The sequence below is a fragment of the Anopheles maculipalpis genome, chromosome 3RL (assembly GCF_943734695.1).
Source record: "Anopheles maculipalpis chromosome 3RL, idAnoMacuDA_375_x, whole genome shotgun sequence".
Lineage (NCBI taxonomy): Eukaryota > Metazoa > Arthropoda > Insecta > Diptera > Culicidae > Anopheles > Anopheles maculipalpis.
The window spans coordinates 55,154,740-55,179,909 of record NC_064872.1 but is presented as its reverse complement, the minus strand read 5'-3'; the positions used below and the strand labels follow the sequence as shown (position 1 = coordinate 55,179,909).

General features: G+C 42.0%; 3 protein-coding genes across 3 annotated transcripts in view; 2 read left to right on the top strand and 1 right to left on the bottom strand.

The window, feature by feature from the left end:
• LOC126562041 (uncharacterized) overlaps nt 1–25,170 on the bottom strand; it is a 307,548-nt gene that overhangs the window by 102,513 nt on the left and 179,865 nt on the right. The gene's annotated exons all lie outside the window — the stretch shown is intronic.
• LOC126563385 (histone H4) overlaps nt 1–25,170 on the top strand; it is a 109,673-nt gene that overhangs the window by 37,089 nt on the left and 47,414 nt on the right. The window lies entirely within an intron of this gene.
• Nucleotides 321–24,862, top strand: LOC126562269 (heterogeneous nuclear ribonucleoprotein K). Its single transcript, XM_050218729.1, has 10 exons — nt 321–480; nt 8,873–9,074; nt 9,232–9,288; nt 11,981–12,024; nt 14,257–14,329; nt 16,461–16,559; nt 22,861–23,279; nt 23,393–23,612; nt 23,696–23,865; nt 24,802–24,862. Exons 2-10 carry the CDS (start codon nt 8,880–8,882, stop codon nt 24,851–24,853), a joined length of 1,329 nt encoding a protein of 442 aa, XP_050074686.1. The 5' UTR covers nt 321–480; nt 8,873–8,879; the 3' UTR covers nt 24,854–24,862.

The window sequence follows — 25,170 nt, the reverse complement described above, 5'->3', positions numbered from 1 at the left end:
AAATACATTTCAGCGTTAATTGTTTTTTTATAACATAATTATTTTTAATTGTATATTGAAGTGCAATAATTAGGAAAATTATAATTCTACTATCAAAAAGATTTTCTGTAATTTTTTTAAGTATCAATATCGAAACATTCGATCTAAAATCAAATAAACTGAAGCACACTCTAGCAAGCTTGTTTCTTGCACAGCCAAACCCCATTGCCAGGACAGGTTGGTTTTCTTCTACTCTAGGCATCTCTGTCTCGCAAGAGCACCGGGGCGCAGTAACGAGATGACGTCAACGGGCAGCGCACATTATCTACGTGGGTTCGACCGAGCTGCTGTACTTGCTCCATTTTCTTCCTCGAAATAGAAGGTAGTTCATTGTGTTTGCAAGCCACGCCAAGCTTTGCGGGAAAGTGTTATTTCGACAAAAAGTAATAGCCATAAACAAAAAAGCGGTGTAATCTTTGGTGCATTTCCAATCGATCAAGGGTAAGTGTGAAATCATGAGCAAATTAAATCTATCCCTGACGCTTTAGCCGTCGCTACCTCTACGATAAGCCTGGAATCGTTCCTACCGGGACCGGGAAAGAGTATGTGTGTGCGTTAGTGTGATTGTGTGTTGTCTACCCTACCGGGTTGTGCACGCTGTGAAACGCACAACGAGGGCGCGAGGTGGTGCAACAAGAGCGAGCCGTACGAGATTGTGGTGGCGCCGCATTCGCGATATCCTTTCCCAGCGAGCGCCAAAGAAAACGTGCCCCTGAAGGTCACTGGGAACCGGTTTCTTGTCCCTCGAAAAGAACGGGTGGAATGTTCCATGAACCGGCGTCAAGGTCTGGCCGGACCGAACCGAAATGGTCGAGGTCGGCTGCAGGTTGATCGAATTTGTCCACGTTATGCAACGTGCCCGCGGTATGGGAAGTTCGTTCCTCATTGCTCCTGCCCAGGAGAAAGTTTTCTTCCGAACACGCGGGAGACGGAACATGTTTGTGCGGATGGAAGCCATTCGAAGAAAAATGGCGTAATGTGCGCGACTGTTCCACATGCGACGCACGTCCGTCCGGGAGACGAAAGGCTCATACACCGATTCTTGCTGCTTGGGTGAAGTTTTCATCGTTGGCTGGAAACCGTTCATTGAAGGAAGGTTTTCGGGGCATTTTCCTTACGCTTCGATTTTTTTTTGTCGCTTCACCATCTTGAATACTCCCAAGGTTATGTAATGTTCCGTGGTAGAATTCTGGACCGAGATATGGTTGGATGCGTGAAAGCAAATTGTGTCTGGTAATTGGGACTGTTGGAGCGACTGCGAGGAGTCAATGATGGCAGCTTTGCTGAAGTATCACAGCGGTAGGAAAGATCGTTTTTGGCAGCCGGCATTGTAACGGTACCGGGCGTACTCCAGGTCTGGTGGTGGTGGGTGGGATGATGAGTGTTTGCTTTTTCGCTTTTTTAGTGGGTCAAATTTCGCCGTTTGGCAAAAATGACCACGGCCCTCTTTTTTCTTCCGTGCCGTCTAGTGCCAATATGCAAATGATGATCAAATATTTACGCTGTTGTCGTCGTAGCCGCGGAATGGCTTATGAAAGTTGTCTGTTTTTATTTCTTCCCGGTTCATGGGTGTGTGTGTGTAACGAACGACAGAATTCTTCCCGTTAATTAGAGACAACTCTGGGATGGACAAATAGAGATGAGTGCCAAATTTTTGAACCCGTGTTTCACACAGACACAAAATCGCACAAAATGTGCAAAGATGCGTATCGGGCCAGCAGTGTGATTCACTGGTAGTGAGTTTTTATGGTTGACTTCCACATAATTTGTGCGTAAGCGAGATAAAGAGTGTGTGAGAGGGAGCGTTCAATTATCGAGAAAGAGATGGGAAGACATAAGGCGAAGGAATTACGAATCGATTTTCACTTTAGTAAGAAGCGCAAAATTCGTATCATTTCGGATGGAGAAACACTTGATCTGTTTATGGTTTTATTGGTTGTCGTTGGTTGGCGTTGTGGGCCTAGCCAGATACATTAGACGAACCGAAGATAAACGGAACGAATTTTATTTGTTCGTTTTGTTTTAAAGAACGGCGATATTGATAAGACAGTGTCTATTGGATTGATGGAGGCCATTGACTAGTTTTATTCTGTGTATGTGAAAAGCAATCGATCTGCTGTTTGTCGATGATGTGTTGGTGAAGTTAGTTTTTGTTGAAAGTAGTCAATCTAAAGAAGTCTCGGATTTGCGTCAAGGGCGATCCGGTCCGTTGGTGGAGGCGACAGCGCAACGCCGGTCTTCACACGGCAGGACTAGAATTTAAATCTTATGCGGACCGTTCCCCCGTCTTGAGGACTGACTATTCAACTACGTGGTATCAAAAAGTCTAGTAAACTGTTCGTTGGCCGGTGTGGCCTACGCCACTCTGTAAAGAGAAGTCGAATATGCATTGGAATAGTTACTGCAGCTTTCAAGTCGCCTCAAGAATCACACTGCTTTATTCATCATGCTAATATTTTTCAGCACCACTACTTCGAGAGGTCTTTGCCTCCCATTTCTAGATTCTTTGAACTAAATGAAACTAGGATGTTCAGTCCTACGTGTGGGGAAAACGATCCATATGCTTACCGCCAGACGTTTTACTCGTTTTGCTCTTCGGCAGCTTCTTTGGCGGGGTGAAGTCGACGCCACCACTCTGCTAGCTAATATTAACTTAAATGCGCCCGAAAGAATTATTCGTTCAGGTCAATTCATTCGGCTAGAGCTAGAGCTAAATCTTATTACGACGCGCCGGGTCAACAAATAATACTTTGACTCTTGTATTGACAGCTGTAAAAGTAGAATCCGATTCGATACGGACAGGTTAGTTTAGTGTAAATCCCAGCTATAATGAGTGGATACTGGAAACGTCCTCATGGATTATTTTAAATAGTAGGGCTTTAAACAATTAAATATGAGATTTAAGATCGCTGCTTCCGTTGTAGTATTAGGATAACTGACGAGCGTTATCGATTCCATATTTTTTGTAATATACTTTTCATCCTCTTGGCTTAACAAGTCTTCTAAATCACACTGCCCATCTAATGGCTTTCCTATCGACCGTATATTGATCATCTACAATCGCACTGTTGTTGAAAGTATTTCATAACTTTTGAGGCAATTTGTAAATCAATATTTATATGAGAAATTGTATATTTTGGTGTCAATTTTTCGATAGCCTATGCAAAGAAGTCTGACCTGAACCGATCCTCTATACACAAAACTGAACAATAATCTAGTAACCTATTGTGTGGTCAGCATGATCTAGTAGGCCACTTTAAACACCAAAGCGAAATATATTGAATGTTTATGATCATCTCTTCTGGATGATCGTACCGATGGATGGAATTCGACTTTTAACGTTGACAAGATTAAAAGCTTTTGCCCCCCGATACAAATCGATACGACCGATTAAAGAGTGAGAATATACGGGCGTGTAAAGGGTTCAGTCTTACATGACAGTTACATGGCAAGAATGAGCAAGAGAGCAACAATCGTTCACGTATGTTACACGTTTTTTTTTTTGGTTTTTGCTTCACTGTCCAAGCGCACCTCTAATGTGTCCACGACCGGAAAAATACAGAGATAACCACCCATAAGAGTGCATAGTATATGGTTCATACCGTGCCGTAGTCCTATAACCTACACGGAGAACATCGTTCCATTCCCGTCCCGTCCCGTATCCGCTCAATTGGTGATATTAGGGTGGTGTTGTCGGTGAGGATAGGACCAGGTGAAAAATTACGGCCAAGCTGCGGCAAAAGCATTGTGTCGCTGGGCACCATGGAAACCGATTTGTTTTGACATTGGAGGAGAAATATCAAACATTAGCCGGCGTGTGGTAGTGAAAGAACAAAAAAAAAAAGATAACTACCCCGGTCTCGTGGTGTTCTGTGGTGGCGCTTTTGCTGCCAAAGACGCGACTCTCTGTTGCGACTCGGACAGGCTGGCGGCATGTGCCCATCAATTTTGCTATTACATACATAATACACACATCCAGCCGCGAGTACAGGGTCTCTGTGTGCTCTGGCAATAGTTTGATGAACGTACACCACCCCAATGAGCAGGTGACAGACAGCGGACCAGTTGGAAAGCGGCCGTTGGTGGGTGTTTGGGCAGTAGGATGTTAACTTTCTTTCGTATGTATAAGAGCATAATGTCGGGGAGAGACGCCACCATCGGTGTTGTTGGCCATCGGTTGGTCAACCAGACGGCGGCGGCTGGTGGTTCATTATTGTACTGCGCGGAGGAAAGGCATGGAAGACATTCTATCATTTGTCTTCGATTGATGTTCTATGGTGGCTATATACTTGAAGGAACGGCAAGTGGAGATAGTATTGCTTTTGCTTTATCGATGCAAATCATTCTGTAAGAGCACATATTAGGCTAATTGTGCTGTACCGCTAGCGGGGGAGAAGCGAACGTATGACATAAAGCAATTGACGAATATTAAATAATGATTATTACATAATTTCACAAAATTACAAAATATTCGATTCTCCTATATAGGCTAAGCAATAAACCGGAAACGATGAACTGCAATCACCAGCGTATCGTCCCGCAATTCACACATTTCGATGGCTTTTAATACGCTCCAAAGCGCTCTAGTCGTATAAACGTGTATATCACTTATGTTTAAAAGAAATTCTCCATCTCTTTTTTCTAGGAATTGAAGAAATTTCATTTTTTGCTCATTTGAATTCATTTCATTCGCTGTATTCTCAGGTTTAGTAAACTCTGCTGGAAAGCATGTGGCGAATTTCCACTAGCCTATACAAGGCATATATTATTCACCCACAATTTGCATCGCTAACAACGTTGAAACTTTGCAGCTGGTAATGCATTTTTTAACGCTTTGCTAGGTTGAGCGGTTGCAAATTTTTAACAAGGTACATTCTCTGGTCTGTTTATTGATTTCTATTTCTTTTTTTCTCCTATAGCTTATTTGTATGTCATTTAGTGTGTTTTTTTTCTTCCGCAAATAGAAAAAAATTAAATTAGTTTCAAGAGAATTTCGATTTTTTGACCATACGGCAAAGATTCAAAAAATAAATGAATTTGTTTGTTTGTTTTTCTATGCAAAGTAAAAGCATCATTAAAAGCAACTAATAAAGTTGGTTTGCAGCAACTATGGCCAATGCAGTCTAAAAATGTAATTAAAAATTTGGAAAATATAAATTGAACGATTACTCATATTATGGATTCTCTTCTTGAGCATTAAAGATGCAACGCTGACCGATTACAGCTGCTTCCAGTTGTATAGTACCAGTACAAGATACATAATCTATTGGTATGCATATTCCGGCAAACATACATTGTTGTGTGATTGGAAAATGCAGCCCACGTCTGGGACGAAGTTGTTTTTGTGAGAAACATTAAGAAACTGACTGACGGCGCTTCTGAATTATTATTTGGGTAGATTCCTATTGAAGGATAAGATCCTCCGTTCCTCCTTATCGAAAAATTCTGAAGCGAAGATGGAAAAACAAATGAACGACCAAGGATAAATATATACATTTTATTTTATTTTTTTTTTTTTTTTGTGGAATACTTGTACATTATATCCGTTGAATCACAAACAGGGTTTCAATCCATAGAATGGAGCTTTTCAAACACTCAGAATTTTTCAAAAAGATAGTGCAAGCTTCTTGTGGTACTTTGCGATCACTTAGTGGAATCTTGGAATAAGCTGGTGGAAATTTGCAACTCAACTGTGGAACTTTTGTGAAATTGTTATTATTTCCTGCGGAATTCCCACTAAACGTTTGCTTCTCTCCTGTTGAATAAGCAAAATGAACTATTCACTATTCACATTTGAACGGGGTTAACGTAAAAAATCGGTTTGAAAGTTGTTCTAATTACTGCTTCTTTCTTCTTACTTGATGCCAACATTCCCTTATTTGTTTGTAATTTGAAGTCATTTGAAGCATTCTCCCAAGTGATTCATCCATTCTACATCATATGGATCGGCATCCTGTATCTGTTGCAGAGTTTTATTTTCACTCTCATTCAGGGTTAGTCTTTCTCGGCTTGGCTTAACGGCCTTCGATATATTCTCGGCCATATAATGGCTTAATAGACTTATTATTATCACTTAGTTGGAGTCAATTCTTACTGTTGGGGGGTTTGAATCCCTCTGGTATTGCTGTGCGAAGGTCTTTGCCGTCATCGCCTCAGTCACCTGAGCTTTCTTTCTTCTTCTTAGCTTAACGACCTTCTAGAACACGCCGGCCATCTAATGGCTTACTAGATTTGCACCTTGTACAGTCTATATTATCAAAAAATATTTTAAATTATGCTGTACGCTGATTTTTAAATATCCTACAACATTTTGTATAGTTTGATATAAATGCAGTATCGAAATTTAAAACATCAATGTTATCCGTCACGTTACGTCGATCATAATTTTATCACGTCGTTGCCCCATGCCGAGGTAGTTTGTGTATGCGCCAGGAATTTAAAAATCGAGTGAAAAAAAATGACAAACGCTCACGGAAATGTGAAAAATCAGTCATGTTTCAAAAACAGTTTTAAAGTACTCTCGTATAGATTCTAACAACCGAGATAGCAAAAGCTCGTCGTGCGAAGGTGATCAACATTCTTCTTCCGAGAAACTAGGCTGCTAGGCTTTAAAATGAAGTACTAAGTTGATTATTATTATGCACCGCGTCTTACACGGTATACTTGAAAGCAGTGTGGTTAGGTGCTACAGTTCTGTGGTTGACTACCATTCCACCAAGGAAGCATCAGCTGTGGCGCGAATCCACTAATCCACGCGGTTCGTGTTCGTAAAGTGCTGCGTAAGCACACCACATCTGTGGCTGCTGCTGCGACCTACACCTGTACCGTTGGAATTTGTGATCCCGTAGTAGTGAAAAGTAAACTAAACGAAGGCCCACCGGGATCCCTCACGCTGTTTTTCTCCTCTCCCGTGTTGCTGGTTTGCCCGGGTTGCTGCGTGGTATAGAGGCAGCAGCCACCCCCCCCCCCCCCCCCCCAACGTGTGGTGATCATAGCTAGCGATTGGCGTGGGCAGCAGTTTTACGATCTTGTTTGGTTGTTTTGTTTATTTGTCGCCAGAATATGCGGACGAACGGAATGAGCGAGACGCGTTCGCTTTTTTACTTTCAGTCTGTTTCAGTGGGTCAAGTGGTACGCGAATGATCACTCTCGATCGGGTTAAATCGAAAGTGCGGAAGTTTGGATTTTTGGTAGTGTCCACTTATTGATCTTTAGGGTAAGAATTTGAGTGTGTGGTCGGTCGAATGCCAACAACGAGTAGAACTGTGGAGTACCATTTTTTTTTCTTTACTTGAACATAGTGTTTGAAGATAGAAAATTGTTTTAAAATTTTCAAACATTAACCCACACCTCCTCACCCCATCAAGTCCGCTCGTGGGCCATATGTGTTTGCTTTGTGTCCTATTTATTGCTGATGTCGTGAGCATTGGTATTGAAAAATAATATTCCCACTGCCGGCATTACCGCCGCTGCCCACAACCACGCGACGCGTATTAGCGTTGTCGATGTAAGGCAACAGAAAAAAAAGGAAAATAAATTACCAGTTTCGAAGTTGTCCGGCGATGGTGGTGGTGACCCGCACTATGTGGTAATAGTTTCGTGTGGCATGTGTAATGATTAAGTTTCGTTCGCAAAGGGGGCAAATCGTTCTAGTATCCTTAAACTCTTCTCCCCGAGCAATTGTCCATGTAAAAAAGGGATAAAGGCAAGAGGGATAATGTGCGAGAAATGAAGAGGAAATAGATAGATAGTTACGTGTACCAATGATGTGGTCAGAGTGATGTCTAGCTAGTAAATATGTCCCTTCAATTGATAGTCCGAGTAGTAAATGGTGAAACGAACTTCCCCTCCGACGGAAGCACAGAACACTGTGGCCCAAGCGGTTTAGGTTGCTGATGCTCCTTCGCCTGCAGCATATCTTCCAGTGGGTCCAGCAAAATTTTATCAATAAATATGAGTCCATTGGTAGAACCCTGGTCAGTCGTTCATTTCCGGTGCATCTAAATGGTTCTACGAGTCTGATCCTTTGGCTCTGGATCTTGGCTATGTTAAATTACCATTAACAGTAGTGAAACTAAAAACTGGTTTGTTGTACAGTGTAGTGGAAGTCTTGGTGTTAAGGTGTTGTTAGTGCGTAGTGAAGTAATACTGCTTTTGCTGGATAAACCCTTTTGAATAAGCAGAAGATCGAACGATCGTTTTCGATCAGCAATATAAATGAGTAAGGTACATACATTTAACAGTGTCACCTCACCGTGACATTTTTAGACGTAGTTTGCTATTATTCGAGAAAAGTTTATTGTACACAAATTTAAGAGAAAAAAGGTTAGGAAAAAAGTGACGGTCGACAGATGATGTGTCTTAGGCGAATAGAGTGACACATTTTCATACGAATCAAGCTTGTCAACAGAGCAAAATGCTGGTGCTCCGGTGTCGTAGTAGATGATCATGTTTCCTTATAAGATGATGTCTAAAACACAGTGATTGTCCTGATGTAATAAACCAACCCGCGGGGGCCTACACAATTTTAAATCAACTCTTACCCTGCTTGTGCGGTATTAGGGCGTTATTCATTGTGCAACCTATTTTAAATTTCAAAGTTTCTTATCATCCCACTCAAACGGTTGACGGCAGCAGCAGCAACGGCATGGTGATGTGCTTAGATGTAGAATGGTGTCTTGTGAGGTTATTGCAATCTTTTGAGTAGTAGAAGAAAAAGATCAAGGTTTAATTATCATAATCGTGCAAATCGCGAGGGGGTTACAATTGAAGTTGTGTCTATTTTATTTTCTGATCCGCTCTCTTTCTCTTTTTCACTTATTCTGCTTTAAAGCTGTAACATGAAGCGTGGAAACGAAGATGCCAGTGATGGTGGAAATGAAGAACAAGTGTCCGCCGAACAGGATGGATCGAACGATGAGCAGAATGTCAAGAATAATGCTCAAGCGGACGATTCGTCTGACTCCAGCACAAAATCCTCGGTAAAGCGTATGCGCTCCGAGGAGCAGGAGGTCCGTTTGTTGATTCCGAGCAAGGTAAGTAAATTGGATTATGAAAATGAAAAGGAAATGCTCTCCTTACCAAGTGTTGTTTTATATCTAATTCTCTCTTTTCTTTCCATTTTACGCCTTTTTTTACGCCGATACACATCTACCAACGGACGGGATTTCCTTTCGCAAAAAAAAAAACAAGATGGCAGGAGCAATAATTGGAAAAGGTGGTCATAATATCCAAAAGCTACGGACAGAGGTATGGTTAATGACGATTACGTTTTCTTGTTTATTTTTTGGAAGCAAAAAAAAAAGAAACTAATGCATATATATATATCTAATTTGTTAAGTTTCGTTAACTCGTAAAACTCCGTTTGTTTCTTTCCTCTTTTTCGTATACTCTGCTTTCGACATCGGCACGATTATTAGTTAACCAAATCTTACTCTCATCCCGATCGTTTGATGCAGAATGTAATAGCTCGAAAGTACAACTATTTTGGTTCGGAAGAAGATGACGAACTATATTACCATCGTACGATGATTGTATATCGCCTTATAGATATGGTTCTAATAATAATATTAACAGGAAATATAGAGCAGACTTTTCCGAAAGTCATTTGCGATAGTTATCTCTAAATCTCACTGTAGATGATATATACACCTTATTTACTAACGCGCGAGTATAACTACTACCTACCTATCTGTCATATCTTATCACGCACAGATGGGTGGCAAGATGGGCAGCTCTAACTCTCTCGCCCTCGCTATCTCTCCTACTTGCTCTTTTGCCTGTTTCGTTCCGGAAGATTCGTTCAGGAAGCCCGGTCTCGTGTTGTTGCTCTCGAGTAAAGTTTGGTTATTTCAATCGTCTCTTTTGTAACCCCAAAAATGTGTTAAACTCGGTTTCTAAAACAGTTTTATACCATTATCAGTTTTTGCTCGTTCGATATTCTTCTGAGTTTCTGCTCCTTCTTTATTGATGTTTCTAATGAATAGTTGGTTTTCTACGTGAACCTGTATCTAAATATGATTTTTTCTTCTTCTTTTCCTCTCCCCCGTTCTCATATGTATTCCGTAATCTATCGATTCTCGGGGTGTGTTGTACTGTTGGTATCGTAATTGAATTAAAAAAAAAATGACTACTCGCGTCCGTCTACTGCGCTATAACCGCCACCAACCAAAACCACACTGGCCCTACTACTACCACTACTGTAACTTGGGGGAAACAAAACCAATGCAACTCACTTGTGAACGCGCGCTGATTAACAAACCGAACCGCTCTAAACAAACCTCATCCTGAAACCTGCGTGCGTGCGTGCGTGGTGATGTCTGCGAAATCCCGAAATTGATGCCCTAACGATGACGTTACGCACGGTCTGTGTCTCCTGGCGAACTGTCCTTAATGTGCACATTACACACAAAAACACACCAACACTAAACCTTTTCCGGGTACCGTTCGGCAAACCATGACACCACGATCCGTCGTCCGGCACAACGCCGAACGTGTGCCATGCCGGTGCCTAACATTTGTGTACATGATCCTGTCTCGATGTTGGACGTCTTGTGAATAATCGGTGGTTCTGGAATAATTTTCTTCTGGGTAACACGCTCGGCCACATTCCTATACCATAACCCATCGGTTCCACCATCACCACTGTGTATCATCTTTAACGTTACGGCTCAACTCTTACTGACTACCTGGCTTGCCATGATATCATCGGTGGGTCTGCGTGATCCTTTGGCGTGTCTGACGCACGAAAATCCTAATGCTGACAACCGGGGTTATGATGATCTCCAAAACCCAATACTGATTCTGGTCGTTGGCAAATCCGTTATCAATTGATCCAACTGCCCTTCTGCTGGATTGCTTCTACTACTTCAATTTACTCGTCCACTTGCCCACCTGCCACAACTACCACCACGACTCACCTGGCTGACTACCTGTTCGTCATTTATCTGATGATCCCATGATACCAAATCTGACTCTGATTGCGCCACCGAATGGCCAAAAAATTCTCACTCTAATCGCTGCTGTTAAAAATTCACAAATAATCATCCCACTGGTTTGATACAATGGCCACTGTTCGCGCCGTGACCTCCTGAACCATAACCATGATTTGAAACAATCAACAACACGTGGAAAAACTGAATCTTGCTGGTCGTCTAATCTAACTCATCGTACATGATCTTGATAACAAATAACGACAATCGTCGTATTGGCAACTTTACGGTCGGATCTACAATCGGGGGTGATCCATCACTCTGGAATCTGATCCGGATAATCCTGCTGCACCACATCACACCGCTACCAAACAAATATTGTTATTGCTACTATTATAACTACTGTTCCTACTATACTACCAATTCTACCGCTAATTTGCCACTGCTACTGCTATCACCAACCAACGTCACCATATCGACCCTGTTGTGTCACTTCTATATGTCCTGCCCTATGTGATGTGATTGCTCACCTGCCCGTGCCTGCCTACACACTCGTCTGAATGCCCGCCCGCCCGCCCGCTCACTCGTCCGTCCATCCGTCCGTCCATCCGTGCCTGACGGGACTCGGATCTCGGATCATCTCTTCTGGAAAATAATATAAATTTCTACTCTCTCTTTCTCTCTCTCTCTCTCTCTCTCTCTCTCTCTCTCTCTCTCTCTCTTTCTCTCTTTTCCAATGGTGGTTCTGTGCATATGTGTCGCTGGACGCATTTCCAACATCGTTTGATTGATTGATCAAAACCCCAAAAACTGTACCACACGAATCGAAAACCAACCAATCTCGTGTCTATGTGTGTGTGTGTATGTGTGTGTGTATCACCTAAATCGAAACAAATTAATTAAAAAAACTACACACACACGCGCGCGCGCACACACACTCTCACACCCAATCTTCTTCTGTGCGGCTGCGTGTCCTTTGTGCGCCCATCATCCCCCCAATGCGCGCGCAGTATCAAGCCCAAGTGAATGTAGGCGACTGTACTGGCCCTGAACGGTAAAGACCTCTTACTTTTATTTTTCTCTTTATATATTCTCTAAGCAAATCAAAACCAAACAATATTTTCAATAACTACTATTACGTCCCGAACATGAACATGATAATTATTATCCACCAAAGTCCATCTATTTCCATTTCCATAAAAAACCGACACCCGCAGAATGAAGCGTCGTGTGTTGTTATCAATATCGGATTTCCTACTGTTCCTTTTTGATGCAATCGTTTTGTAAATGTGTATTTCGCTCACGCAACTCAATCATCCACTTGTTTGCAAAAATTATCATCATTCAACTATATACCCATTTGGCGCGAAACTGTTTCAAGTGTCGTTTATTTATGTCAAACTGCGTCAAAATTAATTAAATGTATCCGTAATGTATTTTCGAGTAAAGCACTGCTAGTTGGAAAGGATGTAAAGCAGATGGATCGGTTTTTTTTTGTTTTGCAGCTCAATCGTATAATTGACGTGTTCCATGCGTACATCTGCTGATAACGGTATATTGAAGGAGGAAAAAGCATATGAAAGACATTAGTCCTTCGTGCACTTAACATGTAGAGGTTGGGAAGAGGTCGCATCATCTGTCGAATAGGGACCTTTTTGAACTCATTAATTAAACGTAAAAAGCACCTGTCTTTACATCTGTCCCCTTAAGTACAGTGTACGGGTTTGAACAGAGGAGCTACAGAATTTTTCTTTATTTTTTACACATAGAACTTTCCTTCTGAAAATGACCGATTACAATTTGAATCCTTCCTTCAGATTGTAGTGCTCGAATCGAAATGCATGTTTGACATCCATAAAGTGTAGATATGCTCTTTTTATGTCTCTTGTGTAAAATAACAATTCTATGTCCTTGTCCGACTGTGGATGGTAGAGCAGCGAACTATAGAGTGTATGTGTGTGTGTGTGTCTCCCAGTATCTAATAATTCAAATTTTTAATCCGTTTGATTTCTACGTGTATGAAGATTCACCACCAGCAAGACCGCTCGTAGACCTTCTCCTCTTACGCGAAGTAAACATTCCAATCCTTCTTCGTACCCTTTCGTATACTTTTGTGTCTCCTCCACCTCCCCCACTAGAAGATGCTTCCCAAATCTTAAATGCATTCGACAAACACGATTCTCTTGGATCACGAATGTCCACCAGTGTTGTGTGTCCCTATTGCGATGTGATGCTCCTAAGCTCTTTGACAAAAAAAACAAAAAATTCCCATCCTTCGTAAACACTCACACCTATACCATGCTACAACATCTTGTGCGTGTTCTTCTTTTTTTTTTTGTTTTTGGTTTCTCTTTTGCTGTGTGTGTTTGCTACATTCGTTTTTGTATCCTATTATCCTTACAATCATCACAGCTGGAAGTTGCTATCCTTGGGATATCCATCCTTAACGTGTCTGTCTTGTTCTTCCATACTCTCTGTCTCTCTTTTAGTTTGAGCGCATTTCTTTTGTCACAACTTCGTATCACAGTTACTTTCCTGTTTCGGAACATTGTATACACTATATAAATAGCTTATTTAAATGTTATGTGCATTTTTAAATTACTTTGCTAATTGACTTTTCGTTAAGACTAATAACACACCATTACACCTAAACCATGTATTTAAATGGCAATTGTTAATAGTATCTATGAACTATTGACTAGTATTTCTTCCTGTCCTGTTGATTAAAACACAACGTATCCAAGCTAAGATCACTAACCCACAATGAAGAAGCGGTTACATGGTGGTTTGGATGGCAAATAACCGTGTTTGTAGCTATTTAAAAACTGTTTGTTAATTAATTGTTTCGTCATCCGGTGTGGAAATGTAATATCCTGCAACAATATGTGTAACAATTCCCTGTCCATATTGCAAGCTTAAGTAAGTTTTATTTCGATGCACAATTTTAGAAGGTTTGAAATCAATTCAAACTAATTCCAAATAAAGTCACAAACCTTCCCCTTGTTGCGTACTTTACACCAAAAAGTCCATTAAAATCTAATGATTAACGTTATGGAATCCGACGACCGGCTAAAGCCAAGGTTGATCATGTTGTTTATTATTTCATGTAACGGCACCGATGTATTTTCTCTGCAAGACTACTCTCTAAACGTACTTATTGTTGTGTCGTACAAGTTTCTGAGGTTCTAAAGTATTCGTAACATACTCATACAGCCCCCAGGATGCATATGCAAAATTACTAATGAACTGTTTCCTTTCCATTTCTCGGTCGATTGTGTACTTACAGTGTGCTTACTATTGGTGGCGATATGGAGACAGTGACGAAAGTTGTGAAGGATGTGATGAAGCATCTTGATCGGGTGAGTAATAAACACATAAGGTTGTATTTAAACTCGTGTACTGTGCTGGATTGTAGGACTCGCAAGGGAAACATCCACAAAGCTGGAGGATTTTTTTTGTATTAACTGGCAATAGTTACTCACATCAAATTATCTCTACGTAATGATCCTCAGGTACGAAAGGCGTACATTCCCTATTGACAAAATCACCTCAATAACCACTACTAAGGGATTTGACAATATAAATTTGCCATTAATAGAGCCTTAGTTGGCATATTTTGTCTGTGGCGATTTCATAAAACTGATGAAAAAACAAAATTTTTACTTTCTCTTCTTTGCTTTATGATCTTTTAGATCACGCTGGTCGTCTAATGGCTTACTAGACTTGCTGATAGCACGTTAGTTAGTTAGGATAGTCAGTCCTCATTACGGGGAAGTAGCCAGGATGGGTATTGAATACCGCTCCTGCCATGTGAAGACAGGTGTCGTTATTGTCTCTACAACCGGATCGCTTTTCCCCTCCAGTCAATATAATATCTCTGACAACGTAAATTTACCAAAGCATACTTTCATTGCAACATCTAGAGTGAAACAGGGAAACATCCCTTGATTACAGAACGTTGGAAAGAATCTGTCGGTGGCCGAATAGATCGCATCATTTCACCAAACAAATTTGAGGATGTTCCCAAGAAAGTTTCAAAGTCTGGAGGTATTAAAAGATTTTGAAAATGATGTCTGTTTGGATTAACATTGATTTTAACATAAATTCCTAAGAGGATAGCGGAATGTGTAAGCGTCGCTTGCTTATCTAGTTGTAGGGTTATTTACTTCTATGAAGATCAAAACGTTTCTTAAAGCCAGGTTAATTGTCAGTATGGACTTAAAACCGTAGAATTGTTCTATTTTGATTAACGTGTATGCCAGATCGTGAGAACCCTGATATTTCTTACCGCACGCAAGTGCAGTTCATATTCAAGAGACAGATGGGGTAATTTTTGTTTTAAATTGATAATATTGCTGTATGTTATTGGTTATGAATGATGAGAATTATGTGCCCTAAAGATTCACAGTATTTAGTACTGCAGTAGTCTTTCTGTCGCTCTTTATATTCCATTCGGGATGATTGTTGCATATTACTTTTTAATCAACAAATGTATGCAGGCTTCATAAAAGTTTGATATTTTACTATGCTTTTATCCTTCGTGTAAGACGTACATAATCTACAATTCACACTCAATGTAACACATAATGGAGGAAATTGGTCATGTTTTTTATGTTTTTAATTTGTGAAGAGTAATAACAGACCGAGGTTAAAGTTGCTCCAAAAACACTCACTATACCAGCCTGTAATGCTGTGCTTGCTATTTTTTGTTTTGTATCCTTCCCATAAATCCAACTAGTCCCATTCCAACCAACGAAACCACAGTCAAACTAACCGGTACTGTGTAACAATTGGAATCGCGTGTTTGCCGTAATTACGAGTTTAAATTTTCATAAAGTGCATGGCGTCAGATTGTCTATACGTAGTAGACGGTCGCGCGCGCGTACCCTGTATTTACTCTTATTTCGTTCGTGTTGATGTATTTGTAGTACGGTTTTGCCGTTTTCAAATGTACAAACCCTTTCGTGGTGCATACTGAATCCTGAATCATGGCGCAAGCTCTCCCTCTCTCTCCCGGGCCATCGTGTGTCGAGTGTATTGCTTTAATTTCATTTTTATTCGCATCTAGATGTCACAGTCCTTGGGTAGCGAAAAGACCTGAATTATGGTGATAGTTCTACAAACTAACAGAAGTTCAACAATAAGGGCACTAAGTTACCAGTCATAGGGATACGAGCGTCATAATGGGCGCTCATTGTGTTCGGCAACGTTACGTTCCTTTTGAAAGGGAACATACAATTACATCAAAGAAACGTGATCTATACGCACAGACATGTTATACAGTGTGAACACAATAAATGTTGTTAAAGAAATGATGTCATTAGCTCTCTAAACAGCCCACTTTCCATAAGGAGTGAACAAGAATTAGAATAAGAAATTGTTAAATTTATTAGAATTTATCATCCAACCATTTCGCTACCATTTAATTTCTTTATATTCTTTTTTCTTCCATCCTCACACTCCTGTATCGATCATCCCCGATCGAACTAGGCTGGAGATAATGAGTACGAGCTGAGAATACTGATCCATCTAAGTCTGGCCGGATGCGTCATCGGTCGCGGTGGAAGCAAAATAAAAGAGATAAAGGATGTAAGTACCAAACAACTCAAACACTCACTCTCACACATACAGCAGCAGCAGCAACAGAATGAACCAAATTCCTTTACGACCCACAAACATAGTTGGCCTGTGACGAATATGTCGCTCTCCTTGCCCGGTTTGTCGCTGAATATTTTATCATCAAACAGCGCGCGGATAAATTATGAACTCTCTGAGTCAACAGTTTAAGTGCGCCGCGTGGAATGTTTGTACGCGTCCTTACAGGGTCCATATCGCGACGAAAGTTTACTCGGACATGGCAAGCGATCTCTGGCGTTTTTGACCCTTCCGCTGACGATTTAAAATTTGAGTCTTACTTGGTGTGCGCCCCCTTGTTTTTGTGTGCTCGGTTTCCGTTTTGTGTATCCCTTTGTCAAGCGAAAAGCGTAAAGGGGCCGCTAGTTGCGTGCAGCCAATTTTCATGCCGATATGACGTCAATATCTAGAGTAGAAGGAAGAGGCTGGAAAAGAGGAATGCAATGGGGGCAACTAGTTTGGCGGACAACATGATGGCGGTTTGTGTGTGCATCATCGAATTCATTGCGCCAAAAATGTGGCGAGTAAAGGAAAATACGGAGCAAAAAGGAAAAGTACTTCCCAATGGTCGTAATCATTTTTGTAGGATATATCCTTACAGTTTGGAAATTCTAGTCAACATCATCATCATCATCATCGTCATCGTCATCATCATCCGTTTCGGCACCGTTTGCTCCTCGAGGTCGTCGTGTGCAGGGTTTTTGTGCGCCATCGAGGTGCCACAGTAAGATGTTACCGGGAAAGTCCACTAGTGAGCAAAAACCATTCGTTGGTGCGCCGAAATGATCGACAGTTCGTTGGGTTGTCGCCACAGAAGGGGGAAAGCGAGCTATTTCTGTCTGCAGTTAGAGCATTTAACGGCGCCAACAGTATGTGTTGGTTAGCTGCGTTATGCTTTGGCCACAAACTGGCTGGCAGGAAACAGTGGTGGCATACAGCGATGTGCGCTCGGGCACGGTTTGCCAGGCGACGCGCAGTGGTAGTCGTATTGTGTGTGTAATCCTGGGGAACAGATGACAAAAGCGAATCGTTATTAAGATACGCACAGAACCATGACGGGGGGCACGCAAGGATGTTGTGTGATCGGCCCTTGCATGTAATGGTAGTGGTGGCATACCCCGGAGCGGCATGCCACCACTACCACGCACACACAACTGCGGTAGTTTTACAACCGCGCCCGAGATATCCTTACGCGGGAACAGACACGCAACAAGAAGATCGTGGTGGTATGTGGTGCAGGCTGGTTAACCACGGCTACCAGAAGGTGCTGGCCGATGGCTGTATGACCTCCTTTAGTTTGCCTGCTTGGTTCCCGGGATGCATGTTGGAAACTATTTTCAACGTTTCATGGAAATAATTATGACTCTAACCACTGGTTATAATGAGAGCATTGCACATTTGCTTCCGCTGCCCTCCTCAACGTTGCTCCATGTTCTTTTGGTCCGATCCGTAGAGAATAGCGCTGCTGCTGAGGAGGACGCAATGGCACTGTGTGAAATGTAGGGTAATTATGGCAAAGTTTTCAGGCGACAAACTACTGCTACTCACTAGACGTCGCTGTCCGTATGGCTTTGTCTCTTGTGGTTTTTCGATGTAGTTTAGCTGTCATATGGATTTGATGGGGTGAATATATGCGGTCTGCCGGACTACAGTTAGTTTACTATTGTTAGTCCTTAGTGAGTCAGGATTGTCTTGGTCAATTGTGGTAGTCATTTTCTTGACGCGGAAAGGTTACGGAAATCGAAGGATCATTACCCTAGGATATGTAGTATAACGTCAAGATGATTGTGGGTTAGTTGCTGAAAAAGGTTTTTATTTTTCTTTAAACAAATGAAACAAGATTTCTATCATGACGTAACAAAGAAACTGAAGAAATCCTGTAAATTGGAAGATTTTCTGGCATATAATGTCTTGGGATATTCGTAGTTTGGAGGTCGATACATGCTTCGGTTGCACATTAGGTGGTGCGTGGCAGCAGGCAGGGCCTCTTTGTATTCCTTCGTTTGCTGCCATATGGAAACGCAGTTGCTGGTATGCTGCTGCAGGCAGGTGCTAGTTGGAAGCTTACAAACCCTACAAACAATCCTTGAGAAGAGAGAGAGAGAGAGAGAGAGAGAGAGAGAGAGAGAGAGAGAGAGAGAGAGAGAGAGAGAGCGAGAGGTTGCCTATTGATTGATTGTAGAAAAAGAAACCCAAACGTACGTCCGGCAAGCTCTGAAGGGCTGGCTGGCAGGCAACGGCAAGCTACGGGGTGTGCCAGCTGCACCAGTCACCAGGTAATGAAGGAATTGTAATCTAAGGTTACCTCGTACCAAGGCTTAAGAACAAGAAATCCTGTGATGCGTGTGGACGACGATGAAGAGGAAAAAGATGTAGGTTTTCTCTGACGAGACGATGGCGAGCCGCAGTTGTTCGTTCATGGTTCATTGTCAGCGAGAGTGACGAGGTTTTAGGGACTGTTACACAAAGAAGATGAAGAAGCCGAAGAAGCGAAAAAGGATCTTCCGAGAAGAGGCAAAAGCATCACATCGATATGATGTATGCTGTCACGTGCCTACCTCTGTATGCGTGCACGTGTACGAAAATCCGTATTGAAGCGCGAGAGAAAGAGCTGAGCACAGAGCAGCAGAGCACATCGCGGTACGAGATACGTTTTTTTTGTAGTGCGTATGGTGACGGTGGCAGCTGCTGGAGAGACGAATATATCGAGGGAAAGGAAAAGGACACTGCATTCCCTAAAAAAAACACACACACAGATGTACGAGGGAGCGAAGGAAGAAGTGAAGATGATAGTAACCAGGGAGAGAGAGAGAGAAAGTGAGAGTTAAGGCATGCGCAACAGCTTTCTGTTCAATGGACACGTTTCTCGTCATTCAGTTGGCATCGAGCAGTTGCCGTTCGAAGAACTAGGGCTTTTTCGGCCGGCATCAAATTATACTTTATTTCGGTTTTAGTTTGATCTAAATTGCTACTGTGCATCGAATTCTTCTAGTTAACTTGGTCTAGAGAAGTGCGTTAGGACGGTTGTACAGCAGCGCGGTAGTGCAAGAAAAATATTGTGTTCGTAGTAAGCACGGTCTTTGCCAGCAAGAATAGATTGTGATACGGTTGACAACAGCATGCAAAGGAGTCATTTAACTCTTTTTTGAATGCTTCAAATTCGACGCGGACTACATGGTGTTACTCCTATGCACGGAGAAAGGTGCCTGCTACTAATCAGTATGTGTGTGTGTGTGTGTGTGTATGCGCGCGCGCTTCAACCGACTTCCGTTATCCGCCTACCTTCGGTCCTCGGTGACCTAGGTGGTGCGCTTTGTTTTCGGTACTTCCTGTTGCGGTATCGAACAAAGAAATATTTCAATTTGTCTCGGTCGAGAGCAAGAAAATGATGTTCCCTCTTTGGAGAGTCCGTGCTCCTCTTCCCGATGGTGATTCGCTGATGTGTAGGATGTAGAGCACACCGAAGGACATGCATGTAGGCATCGACTGATTTCTTCGGGCCTATAAACCGTACAAGAGGAATTCATAGTGACACCTGGCAAACGAACGGTAAGCTGTTATTCTTGTAAGAGTTTCGTAATGGAACTCTCTCTCTGTAGCTGTGGAAAATGATTAGCAATTTTCTGTACATGGCGCGTTGGGTGCGTTTTTTTGGTGAATTTGATCCATGACACCCCCCCCCCCCCCCCCCACGACCAACAGAACCAGAACCAGACCAGAAGGATCAGACAAGGATTTGTATTAACTTTCGTTTTTCACACTTCGCACGAGGAGCTTCTTCCCAAACGAGGAGGTACGACGAGCATGGCACTTTAGTTGGGAAGACACGTCAAATCGATAAAAGTGTTAAATCCGCACGAATCCTTAGTTGTGTTTCCGGCTCCGCACGTTGTGTGTATTCTTCGGTTGTGGTTACTTGCTATCTCACACAGACAGAGCACGGCCCCTTCAGGCACTTGTAATGATGCTCAGGCACAAAATTTCGATTATCCTGCGTGCGTTAGCGTGTAGCACAAATTACAAAACAATTGTTTGATGACATTCAAATTACTTTTAAAAATGAATTACTGTATTTATAGATGATTTATTGCGGTGGAATTCTGTTCTGCATGCAAAGCAAAATGAAACACAAAAGAGAACCACTGGATCCATCAAGTAAGCAATGGGCACGACGATACTTTTTTTTTCCTTCCATCGTTGCCAGCTGTCTGTTTTTTGGAGCAAGCAATGAACCGTTTTTTTCTTTCTTTTTGTTGGATCAGCCCTTGCTTCCTTCTTTTTCTTACGAGCTTGGATGTTTGTGTGCGTGTGAGTGTACGTGCAACATTCACGCGGTATCCTTGTGCCGCTACCGTGCGGTGTTGGTGTACGCATCTGCCTCGTCATCGTCACATTATCGACGATCGTAATTTAGTGTGTTCCGTCGTCGTCGTGCCCTGTTGCGTGAAGTGTTATCTGTTTTTTGCTTCCTTTGTGCGTACCTTTCGCGGCACACTGTCAATTAGGAGAGTCAGCCTCCATGTGTGTGGACGACGGTAAATAATGTAGTTTTTTTCTGTAAGACGGTATGCATATCCAGAAGGATATGTGTGTTTTGTGTTGAAAAGGTTGTAGAAATTTCGGCAAATTAATTTGTGTCGAGGAAATAAGGTTTTTTTTTCATATATGAGCTTTTGGGGCACATTCAGTGACCACCAATAAAATCAGATCACCAGCTATTGCACATCCGGTAGAAATGAAATTGTGTGAAGCCAATTTTCAACGAATGTATTTAGTTTTTTTTTTGTAAAATTTACTTGAACATTTTGGAAACTTTCATTCGATGAATCATAAAATCCGGTATCAGTAGTTTTTTTATTCTGCATGAAATGAAGGAAAAAAGACTATAAAAGAAGAACTAGTTTTTTTTAAATTCAGAAAAAATTCTTTATAGTTTTGGACATTCCTGCTTTACATGTTTGAACATGTAAAGCATATAGCATGCATTACATGTTTTTGTAAAGTTTCACCTACTGTATCTAAATCTAAATCAAAAAGTATTTAAATCAGCTTTTTGAAAAGTGATCATTAAAAAGTGGTTTTATAGTATTGACGATCATTGTGTATGCGAGTAAGGCATGTCAATCACACTGAAGCCTTCCCCGTCCTGTCTAGTTTCCATGGATTCGTAGTTTTAAAAGCGACAACGAAACGAAAAAAAAATGCTAAGGTGACTCGAATAATTATTATTTTGTTCTTTTCCCTCCATTTTTCTACATGTGGTGTTGTGTTCTCTCAACATTCTCATTTGGTGTAGTACAGCTGCTGCTGTTGCTGCTGTGCCCGGTTTTTTTTTGCTGTTACCCTTTTATATTTGCTTCTTTTCCACTTCGATCCGATGCTATATGCCACATCCGTTAGTTGTACGTTCTCCTCTTTATCGCATTCTTCTACTTCCTGTGTGCACTTCCTTTCTTAGGTGGTAGTTTTTCGTTCCGAAGCTTTAATTCGAGCGCTGTGTGTGTGCGCATATGTGTGCTGTCTTGCGCCGTTGCTTCGCGCGCGCAGATGGTGCAAACGCGCGTTACGTACGATCAAGCGGAGACACGTCTCTCCATCATCATTTACGGTACAGGAAATACCTTGAGACACAACGAAAAAGGACGATGTTCTTATTGCGGATCTTGCCTTAATTATACCAACTCTATACACGCAAAAGGTTCTCCTTTGTTCGTGTGTCGCCTCTCCAAAAATAAAAAAAGGATCGTTGGATTGTGAAGGACCGCATTATTTGGCATATGTATTCCGTACATAACACAGTTAAAATAGAAGTCCCGAATGCGTTTTTACTTAAAGCGAAACAGGGGGGAGAATTGATCAGGCTTGTGAAGGAAAATGCGCCATCAGTTGGACATTATTTGTCATTTTATGGATGTTTTCTCTCATGTGCCTTTTTCTTTTTTTTTGCAATAGCGAAATGTTCCATGGAAAAACTCAATAAAAAGCAACAGAAAATAGTAGGGAATAGGAAGAAACGGCTTACGGCTCTGGTAATTGTTGCAGAATAGTTCCATTAATACATAACATATGCTATCCTATCCCTAGCTATCCGGATGTCCTTTCAATTTCGCTTCATTCAATGGTTCGTTAAGTAGGGATCGTTCTATTTGATCTGAAACGGTGTCATGTGGCTGTGTTTGCTGCGTATTCTAGCAATGAGTACTTGGATATTGTTTTAGCTCTAATCACTTGGTTTTATTTCTTTATTTTTTTCCAGGAAATCGGATGCCGGTTGAAGATCTTTTCAAACATCCCACCACAAAGTACAGACCGCATTGCTCAAGTGATAGGCAGCGAGGAACAATGTCTCAAGACGTTGAACGAAATCATCAAGCTGATCAAAGGCACACCGATAAAGGGCCCGGTACATAACTACGATCCGCACAACTACGATGACATGTACGCGGATGAGTACGGCGGCTACGGTATTGGCGGTGGGGGTGGTGGCAGTGGTGCTTTTCGTAATGGTGGCCGTAATGCGGGCGGTGCTGCTCCCGGCAGCGGATACGATCGTCGCGGAGGCGATCGGTACGATGATCGAGGTGGTCGCTCCAACCGTGGGTATGATCGTGGAAATGATCGTGCCAACCGTGGTGCTGGGGCAGGCGTCGGTGGAGGTGGCGGCGGTGGAATGAGGTGAGGCAGATAGTTTATGATGTGACTTGGAGGGATTAGTCACATGGATAGATTTATTAAAAGTGGATATCCCTCTTTCTCTCCCTCACTCTCTCTTCATTACACATTTACAGGGATCGAGACTACATCAACCCGTGGGCTAATCCCATCAATGGAAATAACATGGGTGGCAGCTTCGGTGGTGGCAACAGTCTTGCTTTGGGTAATCTCGGCAGTCTGAACCTGGGCGGTGCTGGTGGCAATTTGGGTAATGGCAGCCTGGGCAACTTTGGCGGCGGTAACAACGGTGCTATGGATAACAAAACCTCCACGCAGGTTACAATCCCCAAAGATGTAAGTTCACTGGTTGGAAGTGAGCACTTTTTCGTGTTTACTGGAGAATTTCTATAATCTTTTCGATATTATTTCGTTTGCAGTTGGCCGGTGCCATCATTGGCAAGGGTGGTGGTCGAATACGTCGAATCCGGAACGAATCGAACGCTTTCATCCAAATCGACGAAGCCTTACCCGGATCGAATGATCGAATCATCACGATCACAGGGACCCCGAAGGAAATTCAGGCCGCACAGTACATGTTACAGCAAAGGTAAGCAGCTCATATAGAGGAACTAACAACTCGATCACCACTCCCACTGGGGGTTGTGTTTAATGGTCGTATTTTGTGTGGTATGGGTGGTGTGGGATTTTGCGCCGAATAATGGGAGCAAAAGGACAGACGGAATGACGAGTGCTCTCCTATCGCATATAATAAACCCACATCATACTGTTTGATAGTTTTGCTTAAATAACAACCATCATCATCATCATTATCGTCAACTGTCTGTCTGTGCGCCTCTATACATCTCTATAACTACTGCCAAAGGCAAAACATTGTATGGAAGACTAGTGATTTTGTTGTTTGGCTTACGATACTAACAATAAATCTCTCGTCTTTCTACAAAGTTTGCCGCTCGCTACCGTAACAACGAACACACTGCTACATTTACTAACACGTCATCATGCGGTAGGCCATTGTGCAAAAGGGTTGTGACTTGATTGTTTGTGTTCTTCCTATCTTATATTCTAATCTTCTACACTAATACAGGACTGCCGAAAAGAATTAGACATTTGCGACGCATTTTTGGACGATGGTCATGATGCAGTGGACAACGGATTGGTAGAATTAGACATATGTTACCGTTTCTAGACGATGGTTAAGTTAAACTGGACAAACGCTGGTACGAACTGGACAGTCATATTTGAAACGGATGGTGAAACGGTTGTATACGTTTCGGGGTAACGCTTCCTAATAATTGAAAAATAATCGGTAAAATACATTCCATCTTCCACTTTATCTACGCGTTAATCCAGTCCAACATCCGTTATCGTCTAGAAACGATGACGGATGTCTAGTTCTACCTATCCATCGTCCATTTTCTAGACCATAGAAGTGCCTCGCACATGTATTGTTGTTCTTGGAAACCCTGTAAAAACCTTCTTAGAGCAAGTTTAATGAAAGTTTTGGTTCCATGTTTATTTTTAGCGTTCGTGAAAATCTGAGCGGCGCTGGATCTGGTGGTTTCAACCGAAATTAAATGCTGTTATGCGGTGCTGTCCCTCCCCTTAATTGCTGAGGCGTGTTGTGCGTGATGAGCACGCTCTAAAAAGAAAAGAAATAAAGAAGAAGATATAAGAAGTACGTAGAATATACTTATAACTTTTAGAAATGCGTAGGATTGCATGGTAGTAAGGGTAAACGTAAACCGAGTTTGGTTTTCTCCATCTCCTGGCTCGATCGTGTCGTGCTCAATAATAGAAGAACAGTAACCCTCAGGGTGTGTAGTAAGAACATGGAAGAGTGTACTCCCTTTTACCGTCTTGACTGCGTACATTTTATCTCTCAATAACACAC

What these genes read in the sequence shown, in the direction of transcription:
- LOC126562269 (XM_050218729.1), top strand. Translation starts at nt 8,880, where the DNA reads ATGAAGCGTGGAAACGAAGATGCCAGTGATGGTGGAAATGAAGAACAA. An exon ending in TGATGAAGCATCTTGATCGG is followed by an intron (nt 14,330 to 16,460) that starts GTGAGTAATAAA and finishes CGATCGAACTAG; the next exon opens with GCTGGAGATAATGAGTACGA. An exon ending in CAGTACATGTTACAGCAAAG is followed by an intron (nt 23,866 to 24,801) that starts GTAAGCAGCTCA and finishes GTTTATTTTTAG; the next exon opens with CGTTCGTGAAAATCTGAGCG.